Source organism: Sarcophilus harrisii, chromosome 6 (assembly GCF_902635505.1).
Source record: "Sarcophilus harrisii chromosome 6, mSarHar1.11, whole genome shotgun sequence".
In the NCBI taxonomy this organism is placed as follows: Eukaryota; Metazoa; Chordata; class Mammalia; order Dasyuromorphia; family Dasyuridae; genus Sarcophilus; species Sarcophilus harrisii.
Genome location: NC_045431.1, coordinates 199,685,867 through 199,698,937, shown reverse-complemented (window position 1 = coordinate 199,698,937; position 13,071 = coordinate 199,685,867). Strand labels below are relative to the sequence as shown.

Sequence of the window (13,071 nt, the reverse complement as noted above, 5' to 3'; positions counted from 1 at the left end):
TCTGACTCAACAAGGAAGAAGATGTCATAATGAAAATTTACAAGTCAAGATGGTCTCAGGCTGGTTCTTGGGCTGAAATTCTACCTTTGTGTGATCTTAAGAAAGCCATTCTTTGACTCCTATAAAAAGAGAGGATTGGATGATATAGTCTCCAAAGTCCTTAACTTTCTGATTTCTTGACCTTGCTCTGTGCTCCTGGTCCAGGCTGTCACCAATAACTATATTTTCTTTTCCTTCCAGGGACCAGACAGTTGTGACCAGGCCCTGATCCAGATTGGAATAAACATGATGGCATTCCCAGGGGTTAGCCACTTGGATTCTATCCCATTGCCCGGGCAAGGGTAAGTGTTGTGACCCTGCTTTAGGAAGTGATTGACAGTCTTTGAATCTTCCCTTTCTCCTTCTCCCCATTTCTCATCCTGAGCTCTAGCCTTAAGATTTTGAGTCTAGAAAAGACCATTCCTGGGGATGTCAAATCTTGGAAAGTGAGAATCAGATGAGTGTGAAAAATCGGATCTATTTTCAGTAAGCTTCCCTAGGTGACTTGAGTAGGAGTTACCTACTGTCTATGTACCTCAGTTTCTTTTTCTGGGAAATGGGGAAAATATTCCCCTCTTTCCTTTAAGAATTTTGGGAAGAAAAATGTCATGAATGTAAAAGATTCTGAGCTCTCTAGAGCCTAATTTTATCATTATTATCATTATAATAGTCTGAAGAATGTGCCTTCTCCTATCCTTGGAATAAGTTAACATAGCAAGCCTCCTCTTTTTGGGAAGGGAAAGAAGGGAAGGAAGGGAAGGGAAGAAGACAGAAATTTCTTGATGCAGTTTGAACTCAAATAAATTGGCACAAATTTATTTAGTTAGGGTAGATAGAAGTAAATACTTAAGGTTAAGAAAGTTAGGACAGTAAGTGAAAAAGTGTCTCTCTTTTTGGAAACAATCTTCCTAATATTGTCCAAAACCCCTAATAATAGCTTAAAATTCTCTGACTGATTCTCCTTTCTCCAATTATACTTCAAATTCCTTCTCCATTAGGGATCTGCAATCACACTTTGGTTATATTCACTGGCTTATAGTCAAAAGATATGAGTAGGGTGATGTGTGTGTATAAATATATCTATATCTATATATATAAATATATGTATAAAGAGACAGAGAGAGAAAAAGAGAGAGACACACAGACAGAGACAGAGAGATAGAGAGAAAAGCGAAAAAGAGAGAGGAGAAGGGAGGGAAGTGGGGAGATGGGCACACATCCCAGGACTGGTATGAACTTACCACTCACTGGAAATTCCTATAGAGAAGCATGCCTTCTGATTCTGGGAGATCTGCCCATGAATCTTCTGAGTCCATCATCTGAGGTCAAGAAATGTAGTTTTTTTCAATAGAAAGGGAAAGGAGAAAAGAGGGTTTTCTAGGCTTTTCAAAGAAAAGAGGTCAAGTGATGGCTTTTGGTCTTGAGGGTCCTGACCTTGTTCCCCAGCTGATGTGTGTGTGTGTATGTGAAGGAAATACCAGTTCATCACTGGGCTTTGAAGGCTGACTACCAGTTGATGTGTGTGGAACAGGAAGGAGATTATTTAGATGACATGATATCTGTTTAAACAAACTCCATCTCTACCATATATACACAAGGGAATGTGTGTGGCCAAATCAACTTGTCCTCTAGAAACATTCTTTTGCCTTCCATTTGTGGCGGAGTAATGTGAATCAGGCTGTGTTGTCCTAGACAAGTCACTCAGCCTCTGTCTGCCTAGTTTCCTCCATTGTAAAGCAGAGAAAATAAAAACACCTATTTCACAGAGTCATTGTGAAGATCAATAAGATAAAGTTTGTAAGATATAAAGTTTGTAAGGTACTTAGCACAGTTTCTGGTACACAGTAGGTGTTTAATGAATATTTGTTTTCTATTTGCCTATCCATCTAGTCATCTATTTAAGTATCCATTCATTATCTATCCATCCATTTTTATTCTGTTGGCTTATTCATTTGTTTACTTATTCACTTTTTTCATTTATTTATTCATCTATCTCTCTCTTTACCAATCCATCTTTCTATCTGACTGGAGCATCCTATTTTGCTCAGGCTGAAATTGTGGGAGTTACTCCCATTCTGATAAGCATAGGAACTTTGACCTGTTCCATTTCCCACTTGAACTGCTTTGCCTTTTCTTAGGCAATTTGGTAATCCTCCCTGCCCTCACCAGAGAGCTCACTATATTAATGATGAGTTTAGTGTGCCTTAGCCCAGAACTCCTGAAATCCAGAGATTTCACCACACCTTTCCCACACCACAGCCACAACTTTCCCAGTAGATGGAATTACAGTCATAGATAGTAGGTCTGAGGGTGATACTTGTGCAAGAATATAGAGTCAAGAATCAGAATGGCAGAACTTAGAATTGGGAGGGATCTTAGTTGTCACTTAACCCAACCACACTTGGAAAGAATACCCATTATATAATACCTGACAGGCGGTCATCCAGTCTTTATTGAAACATGTAGAGAGAACAGTTGGTGGCCATTTTTTTTAAAAGAATGGAGCTATTCCTGAATGGGATTAATATGAAATAAGACTGAAAAGATAAATGGGAACCATACTGTAAAGGGCTTTAAATGCTAAGATGCGAATTTTGTATTTTTTTTCTGGAAGCAACAGGGACCCAGTGAGGATTTTTAAGTGTGTATGTCTAGAGGGAGGCACAGTCAGATTAATGGGGGAATGTCAATAAGATAGCTGTGTGGAGGATGGATTGGAGAAAGGAGACAAGGAGCAAGGAGCCCAACTAGGAGGCTATGGTAATATTGTGAAATGACTCATGAGGAAATAGGGTATTAATGAAAGAGATGTGGAGACAGAATTAATCAAACTTGTTCTTTGATTTCCTGGTTATTTGTCAGAGTTCTAAAGAGGAGAAATAAGACCAATGGGTGGAGCCCACAGAGAAATAGACTTTGCCTCAATATTAGGAAATATAGTTTAGAGTTGATTTATCTAAAGATGGGTTGTTTCAGGAGGTGAGCCTCTTATTGTGGGTCATTAGAAGGGATGCCTAAATTGGGAGAGGAATTGAACTGGATAAGATTCCCTTCTAATTTTTCAGTGAAGGGTTCATTATTTTATATCTTCCTTTCTTCCTTATCAGAGGGGATGTATATGTGTGCATGTGTATGTGTCAGAGTCTTGTCTGGCAACTAGGGTGAGTCATTGAGGGGTCCACGGAAGACCATTTTTCTATTTGTGCAATTCCAAAGTCTTTGATTTTTTTCTTTATAATTTTGGTGTTATTGTACAAATTTTTCTTTTAGTTCTGTTCAGCTCTCTACACATCAGTTCTCACAAGTTTACCCAAATTTCTCTGAAAATGATCCTTTTATCATTCCTTATAGAACTATAGGATTCTGTGAGTTAGCACCCTGGATGCCTTCGAATCAGCCAGAGTCAGGATAAGCAAAAGTCCTTGGTCTTTATTCTCGGTCTTTAGGGGGAGAAGTGAAGGGAATGGACACAAGCTCTCCATGACCTCCCTTCTCCTTATCCACCACAAAAGTGACTCTGGCTTGTCTTACTTGACTTCCTAATCCCTCCCACAATTCTCTGTATACACCAAAAGATCGAGTCAGCCCAGAATAGTGGAAAGGGCCATTTTCCAAGCATATGCTAATAGAGTATTGTCCAATCAGTAATTAGCCTTAAGTGCTTGGTTGTCTGATTCCAGTGCACCTACTCAGAGTTTCAGCCCTTTACAGGATTCCATACCATTAATATACTATAATTTATTACGTCAGTCCTCAATTAATAGATATACCCCTTTAGTTTTTAGTTCTTTGTTTCTACAGAAAGGGCTGTTACAAATGTTTTCGCTCACAAAGGACGTTTTCCTTCTTCTTTTATCTCTTTAGGGTATAAGCTCAGTAATGATATAACTGAGCTGAAAGGCATGCAATTTAGTAACTTCTAGAGCATCTGAATGTTCCCAGTTCTATGGTCAGATATAGTTCTATGAGGACACCATTATCTTTCCTTCCACTCAACCTGATAGTTTATGGTTGTTGTCAATTCTAAAGAATCTTACTCATCCATATACACAGTCAGTTTCTAAATATTGCTTCTATGTAAATCTGCATAGAGATGGAACTTAAATTTAGGGGACTTATTATGTATACACACATGCACACACATATAATCACTAAATGAGAGAGTGTAAAGAGATAAGGGGAAGAACTGATGTCAACCTAGAGAGATTCTAGTGAAGGACCCCTGATTTGGGGTATATTTTATTAATATTTTCATCATTTACTTGTATTTAATCATAAATGACATGTTTTTTAAATTTTCATGTAACACAATCTTGGGAAGGATAAATAAAATACATTGGGCCTAAAGTAGTAACTAGAAAGATCTTACCAGGTAACAGAATTAAATATAAAATTCTATGTATGGGTTCAAAAAATCAATTGGTCAAGTATGGGATGGGATGCATGAAGCATGAACCATAGTTTTTGTGAAAAAAGATCTGGGGGGGGGGTTCATTCAAGGAATTTGTTGTGTTAGCTCCAGAAAAACAAGGAAAAAACTTACTATGTGTCAGATATAGTGTTTTATGAATAAAAACTCTTGGGGGGATCATTAATAATTTTTAAGGGTACAAAGGGATCTTAAGACTAAAAATGTTTGAGATGTGCAACCATAGAGAGAAGAACAGTGAACCTAGAGGAAGTGAACCCCTAGGGGAAGCTTCAACTTCACTATGTCTAATACATATCTTTACCAACCATGTTACCACACACAATTTAAGTTTTCTAGTTTTAGTTTCCTGTAAAATCGGCCTATTGAAATCTGTAGCATCAACCTTGTATGGTCTCTGTGAATGTAAACTAAGGTAAAGTGTTTAGAGTATTATATAGATAGAAGTCAGATGTTACCTCTACCAGATACTCATTAATATTTTGTTCCATGTAAAGAAAAAATGTCAAAACAAATAAGAACTTTTCAGAGAGATTTATCTAGAGGTGAACTGGGTTCCTCTGGGAAGCAGTGATTTAAAAAAATTTTTATTTTACTGATACTTTTCAGGCAAAGGCTGAATAATTTTAGGATCTTGTCCTTATCACTAATCAGCATGGTACCATCAGCACTGAGTAGTTGAGCTGCACCATAGATCTTTGGCCCATAAACAGCCTTCAGTGCATCATAAAAAAGCTTTGGATTGTTATTATCAGCATAAAACTGAATTTTATCTGCCTTCTTAATGAGCCAAGAGTCCTGAGATGGGCCAAACACTTCCATAGTGTTCTCAACTGACCATCATCAATCAAAGCTAGAGCTATTGACCATTTAGTTCAAATTGAAATCAATCACTCCCCAGGTGAATTCCAACTGAAAAAGAGGTATTCAATTTCAGTAGCTATTTTTATGTGGCAAAGCACCAGGTGCTGATTCTATTCCAGCTGAGATTTACAAGATGGTGGTGGTGGGGGATCCATTGCTCCTACAAAGCTGACTGAAAATTTCCAGATTATATGGCAAGAGGAAGTTATGCCCCAAGAGTTCAAGGATGCCTCTATTGTCCATCTTTATAAAGGTAAAGGGAATAGGTTGAGCTGTGACAATCACGGGGGGGCGAGGGGGGGAGGAGGTTCTCTCTTAGTCATTGCTAGCAAGATTCTTGCCAAAGTCCTCCTCAAAAGGCTGACTCTATAGGTAGAAAAATAGCCCGAGTGGCTTCAGAAAGGGCCACAGAACACTTGATATGGTGTTTACTGTCTGACAATTCCAGGAAAAATGCCAGGAACTGAATAGAAATCTGTAAACAATATTTGTAGATTTGACTAAGGTCTTTCATACTGTAAATTCTGAGGGCATATGGAAAATCATTTCAAATTTGGTTGCCCAGAGAAGTTCATCAGTATATTCTGTTGATTTTATGATAGCATTCTGGACAATGGGCAATGCTCTTGGATTTTCCCAGTCACCACTGGAGTGAAACAAGGCTGTGTGCTTGCTCCCGTGCTTTTTTAGCATGATTTGTTCAGCCATGTTATTGGTGCGTGGTTTTTTGTTTGCAGATGATTGTGCGCTCAGTGCAGCCTCCAAAACTGAGATCCAACAAAGTATGGATCGATTCTCTCCTGCTCGTGCTAATTTTGGTCTAACAATTTGCACCAAGAAAACACAGGTCCTCCATCAGTCGACATCACACCATCCAGATGTGGAACCATCAGTTACAGTAAATGGTGACATTTTGAATGCTGGGGAATAAGTTGTCTTACCTTGGCAGTGTACTTTCCAGGGATGTCCACATTCATAATGAGATTGACACACACATTGCCAGAGCTAGCTCTGTGTTTGGGAAGCTCCGAAGGAAAGTATGGGAGAGGAGAGGTTAATTAGACTGACCATCAAACTGAAGGTCTATAGAGCCGTTGTACTGACCTCACTGCTGGATGCCTGTGAAACCGGACAGTATGCCAGGAAACTGAATCGCTTCCATCTGAATTGTCTTAGGAAGATTCCGAAGATAACCCGGCAGGATAAGATCCCAGACTCTGAGGTCTTTTCTTGAACTCAACTGCTGAGCATTCAGACTCTTCTGCAGAGAGCACAACTTTATTGGGCTGGCTACATTGTTCCAATGCCAAATGTACACTTGCCAAAAAAAAATTATCTTATGGAGAACTCACAAAGGGCAAGTGCTCACAAGGTGGTTAGGAAAAGTGATACAAGGACACTCTAAAGGTGTCTCTTAAGAACTTTAGAATCAATTGCATGACACAGGAGACACTGGCATAGGACCACCCAGATGGCACACCCTCATCAGACAAGGTACTGTTCTCTTTGAGTAAAGCAGAATTGAATTAGTCCAGAAGAAACTTGGGATGTGCAAAGCGAGAGAAGCACCCCAAATGTCCATAGGGACTCTGTGTCTGATCTGTGGCAGGACATTCCAGGCTCATGTTGGTCTGATTTGTCAGCCAGACACACTGTAACTCAAGTCTAATATAATGATGTCATTTTGGCCCTCTTCAAGAACAAAGGATAACAACTAATCAACTCCTTGAGCATATTGTAGAGAGTATTTCTGTCTTAAAGTGTATTGAATTTAGGGACCCCTGAAATCCTTTTCAATGGTGAGATTCTTCCCTGATACTATGAATCCTATGAGCTGATGTTGGATTTTATCAAGGGAACCAGGATTGGTCATTGTCCTTTGTAATCAGAGAAGACCAAAATGACATCAGTATGTCAGGGTCACTGTAGAATATGTCCAACCATGGCTGATCAGATCAATATGAATTCAAAAGGCTCTACCGCAGGTCAGGCACAAATAATCTGTATGAACATTTAGAGTGGAGATGTCTCTAACTTTGCACATCTTGCATTTCTTTTAAGCTACTTCAATTCTACTTTGCTCATGGAGCAGAGTCCCTTCTCTAATGAGGGCATGTCATGATGGGTATCCCTGTGTCAGTGTCTCCCATGATTCTAAAGTTCTTGGATTGCCCTTGAGAGCATCCTTGCAGTACTTCTTCTGTCCAGTTAAGAATCCCTGATCTAGAACAGGTATTCCGTTGGAACATGGCTTCTTCAGGGTGTGGTCAGCACAGGTAGGAGAAGGTGAGCTCTGTCAGGAAGATGATATAAGGGTAAACTGGTGGGAGAAAAGAGAGAAAGGCAAATATATTCATCTGTAACTAGGTTGAAGTGCAGATTTTTGTTCCTATTCTCTCAACCATGGTAGGGTGGAAATATACTTAACTTGGAATTAGAAGACCTAACTAGCTCTGACTTATTATTTTTTGTGATTTTGGGTATGTCTTTTCAAAATGTGGGTCTTGATTTTCTTGCTCTCCCAACTTCAAAAAAGACCATTTGGTATGATCTAAGTAAATCCTATGAGCTAATATTGTAAGGTTATTTAGATGATAAGAGGAAACAGATGTAAAACATGGAAGTGCTTTAGAAATAAATAGTTGTTCTCTATGGCAGGGAAAGGGATGTGTGTGTTTATGTGTGTATGTGTGTGTTGGATTATTAGCTGACATATTCATTGAGTACTTTCCATCAATTAATTAATATTTATTAAGCACCTACTGCCGGGCTCTATGTTAAGCTCAAGGGGTACAAAAAGAGGCAAAAGGTGGTCCCTCTCCTCAAGGAGTTCACAATTTAATGAAATTGAATTTGAGGGGAAAATAGTTTTTGTTGGGGAAGGGCCTTTAAAATAAATATTAAAATATTTTCCTTGAGTATTCAGGGTCCAGTTATGCTGATGAGAGGCTGGAGACAGGTGTGAGGTTGGGTGGGTGGTTTATAACTATTAAATGTTTCCTAGTCTGGAATCAGCCTATAATATTCTCCAAAAGGGTTTGGGTGAACAGAATCCCAGGGGCACTAACCCAATAACTGCATCCCATTGATGGTGGTGATGGTGAAGATGGGGAAATGCAAGCAGGCCCTGTTCATAGAAAATATCAGCTTCTTTTTCCCCGCAAGTTGTCCAAGGGGTTAATTTGTTGAACCCGATGCCCTTTCATGAGGGGATGATGGCCTCTGGTCTGTGTCTTTCCTCTGGCTTTCTGCTCTCCAAGTCTCTTTCACAGGGAATAACACCAACAGTTATTGTCAGCTGGTAAATAATTAATGGAGCATAATTGACTTTTTTCTGCTCTGTTTCACTGGAACAGAATTTCCCTCGGCAGCCTCATTGTTCCCTTTTATATGAAAAGAAAAATGTCTTGTTATGCCTTTGTTAGTTGGAAATCCTCTCCTTGTCAAGGCTATTTGGACTCTAGCTCTGCAAGTAGGGGTGTTGGCTTTGAGAAACAAATAAATAACTGACTATGGGTTTCAGGCAAAACAAATAAAACCAAAAACCCAGTTTTAGGAGAGGGGGGAAAGAAGAGGTCAGAACTTGGTTTAACACCCCTTCTGCCCCGAGAAGATGGGCAGGTCCAGTGAGGGCAGTTCCATGGCACACCCTTGGTAGATGGCACCATAGGGAACCTTGAGCAGCCAGAGGTCAGTATAATACAGCAGGGGTGAGCTCTTGGCAGGCAGTTTTAGCAGCACAGGGCTGGTTCTCACTGTTCATGATTTTGTGGGTTCCTGGCTGAGGCTGGCCTGGACATTGTGCCTGGTCTGTGGGATGATGGGTGAATTTGAGGAGGATGAGTGTGAACCTGCTTCTGGTAAAATTTAAGAAGTTTAGGAGGTGGATAATTTGAAGACCTTATGAGATTATAAACTCCATGAAGGCAGACCTGGTCTTCTCCCACCTTGTATGATACAGAGGAAGTGGCACTGAATTTGTGATCCCGGTTCTGATATGTAAGAACTTCTGGATCCTTGGACAAATCAATTTATTTCTCTAGGCTTCAATTTCTACTAAAAAATGAGGAATTTGGACTAGACAGACTCACGTGTTGCTTTCAGTTTTAGACTTGATCCTGAATGTGAATTTACAGCTTATCACAATCCTGGCTCCAACATTGATTGGGGGAACAGGGCTGCTGGTGGCTGGGCCTGAAGTCAAGGAAACTCACCTTCTTGAGTTCAAATCCAGCCTTAGACACTTACTAGCTGTGTGATCCTGAGCAAGTCACTTCCCTTTATCTCAGTTTCCCCATTTGTAAAATGAGAGGGGAAAGGAAATGGCAAACCATTCTAGTATCTTTGCCAAGAAAATCCCAAATGGCATCCCAGAGTCAGATCCAACTAAAAGACTGAACAACAGCAAAAAACAATTACAATAACAACAATGACCTTGGGAATGGCATGTTAATCTCTTCCAGCCTCAGTTTCATCATCCATAAAATGGAGATAATAATGACATTTATCTCAGAGTGTTATTAAGAGAATCAAATGAGATTAATGTTTGTAATTATGATGATTACTTTTGGAATCTCCTCTTGTATTTATTGTAATGCTATAAATGAGGGATCAAGTGCGTGAGCGAGTGAATGTATGCACAGGTCAAGTATAGACTTGGATATGAGTTCCATATTTTTTATGGGACTTATTAGTTATGTGCCTATGGAGTTACTTTTCCTCTATAGGACTTTTCTTGATCTGTAAAAGGAAAACCTGTTGTTATATCTATTGCAGAGAATTTTGTTGCTGTTTAGTCATTTTAGTTGTGTTCGACTCTTCCTGACCCCATTTGGAGTTTTGGTAGAGATATTGGAATAATATGCTATTTCCTTCTCCAGGTCATTTTACATTTGAGGAAATTGAGGCAAACAGGATGAGGTGACTTGCTCAGGATCACAGAGTTAGTAAGGATCAGAGGCTAGATTTGAACTCAAGTAGATATATTCCTAACTCCAGACCCAACACTCTATGCACTATGGCATCACTTAGCTGCCATAATTGTGGGGACAGCATTTAAAATAAAAAAAATTAATAATAGTTTTCCCCCAAAATACAAGCAAAAATAATTTTCTCCCTTACAAAACCTTGGCTTCCAAATTTTTCTCCCTCCCTTTTCCCCACCTCCTCCTCTAGACAGCAAGTTATCCGCTATAGTTTAAACATAAAGCACTTGTAAAATTAAGAGATAAAGGCTAGACCTCTGATTAAATGAGTACATATATGGAATTCCCAGAAGAGGAAGCTCCCTTTATCAGTCCAGGCTGGCACCTTCTCCACAATTTAATCTCAGAGATTTTTCACTTGGTCAGGACCATACAAACCTGCCTAGTCAGAGGCAGAATTTTAACCCCTTGTTCCTGTCACTGAAGTCAGCTCAATATCCTCCATACCAGACTGTTCCTCTCACTAGAGAATTAAGTATTAGAGAAATTGGAAATGCCATTCGTATCATTTATTTAAATGTCACTGTATTGATTTGGGGTCTTGACAGAGCATTAAATCAGTTTCACAAATAAATTCTTTGGGTCTGGTTTTGAGGGAACAGACCCTAGAAATGGGGGCTTCCAAAGAAAGCTGATGACTTAGGTTAAAACGACACATCCCATTCTCTCCAGTCGGCCTCTGGGCCCCTGTCAGAGAGATTTTTTCTAAGCTCTCCAGCAATCATTTTGGGGCAGCTGAATGTGAGACTGTCTCTTGGTCAGATAATAGCTTGCATATGTGCTCTCTTGAACTGCGGTCGGTTTGCTTTCTGCTGCATTGCTATTTCTAAGCATGCGGTGAAATGTGCAGACAGTAATTGCCAATTAGATAACTGGATATTTTTCTGCTGTTTAAGTTGCGTTGCCAGTAAAAACTCTTTCTTCCATTCCAGCTCCCAAAAAGAAATCCACAAGAAAACAGGAGGTGACCTCATTAAAATGGGGGGGGGGAGAAGCAATGATTCAACATTTTCCCCTTTTCAAACAGGATAATATCTTACTTACTAAACATCCATGTCATGTCTAGAATTGTTATTTCATCAGAGATCGTGAGATGTCAAACCTGGAAGGGCAATTAGAAATCTAAGTCCCTCATTTTGATGATGAGGAAATAGGTAAGAGATATGACCCAAACAGTGATTTAATTATAGAACTGGGGCTGGATTCCTGGTTTCTCCATCCCCTAAATGGTATTTCTTTCTGCTGTCCCTCGATTGTCCCCATGAGAAACCTCTTGGATGAGAGGAGGGTAATGGTCATGGAGAGGGATAAACCTTATCACATGAAGATAGGCTGGAGGAAATGAGGACATTAAACCTGGAGCAGAAAGTATCTGATCCTGTCTCCAATACATCTGAAGGACTTCTCCTGTGTAGGAGAAAAAAGGTGATTAGCATTGTTTTACTTAACTTCAGAGGCAGAACCCCCACAGATGGGTAGAAGTTAAAAGTAGGCAGATTTTTATGTCAAGGAAAAATTTCCTAATAACTGGAGCTGTCCAGCAATGAGATTGACTGATCCAGAAGGTAGGGAGCTTCATGTCACTGGAGAGATACAAGCAGAACTGGATAACCAGCCTTAGGGGAAGCTGTAGGAAGGATTCCTGTAGGAGGTTAGTCTAGGCAGTTTCTAAGTTCCCTTCTCTGTCTGAGCTTCTAGGATTCTGTGACTTATTCTTTAACATAAAAGAATAACCAACTGATTTTTTTCTTGCACAACATGACAGATATGGAAATATGTTTAAAGAGATAGTACTTATTTAACTCATATAAGATTGCTTGCTGTCTTGGGGACTGGAAAGGTAAGGGAGAGAGGGAGAAAAACTTGGAATACAAAGTTCTACAAAAATGAATGTTGAAAACTATCTTTACATGTATTTGGAAAAATAAAATACTATTGAAGAAAAAACGAATGAAAAAGCTTGAGTTTTCCTAGCCCTGGACCAAGACTGCCTTTTGATATCCCTAAATTGAGATGATGCTAATACAAGGCATTCTTTTCTGCAGCCCTTCTGCTAAAGGTTTTGGGGATGACTATTGCTACAATCTCCTAATCGATCTCCTTGCTTCAGCTCTTTTCTCTTTCCAATCCATCCTCCCCACAGCTACCAAAGGGATGTTTCTGAAGCAGTCATGTTATTTCTCTGCTCAATGAACTTCAAAAGCTTCCCATTGTCTTAGGATAAAATAAAAATTCTCCTGCTATGTATCCAAAGCCCTTCATAACCTGAATCCAAACTATCTTTTCAGATTTCTTATAGAGAAAATCCCTTTATGCACTCTGTGGTTTAGCCAAACTAGCCTTGTCGCTATTTGTGGCTATCGATGTTCCATCTCCTGGCTCTGTGATTTGTTCCCCCTGGCTCTCTTCAAAGTTCAGCTCAAATATTACCCCTTACACAAAGTCTTTCTTAACACCCCCAATTGCTACTACCTCTCTCAATGAATTTGTCAGTCATTTATTCTGTATGTCTTTTCTTTACATTTATTTGTATATCTGATATCTCCCCATACATAATGTAAATTCCATGAGGGTGGGGAATCTTAATACCTTACTATCTTGCACAGTGCCTGATACATTATAGGTGCATATTTAATGTTAATGTATGTGTCTAATTGTAGCCTATCAATTAAATGGTGACTGTCATGTGAGGAGTGAATGACAGTGTCTTTAAGTCTTTTCAGATGCTCTAGTATACTTTTGGGAGCCATATGC

General features: G+C 39.5%; 1 protein-coding gene across 2 annotated transcripts in view; it reads left to right on the top strand.

Moving 5' to 3' along the window:
* Positions 1-13,071, top strand: part of INSC (INSC spindle orientation adaptor protein) — a 157,577-nt gene that overhangs the window by 43,792 nt on the left and 100,714 nt on the right. For both annotated transcript variants that reach the window (XM_031942023.1, XM_031942024.1), the window contains exon 2: positions 241-341. In XM_031942023.1, the coding sequence (XP_031797883.1) occupies positions 241-341 (101 nt within the window). The remainder of the gene's footprint in view (positions 1-240; positions 342-13,071) is intronic.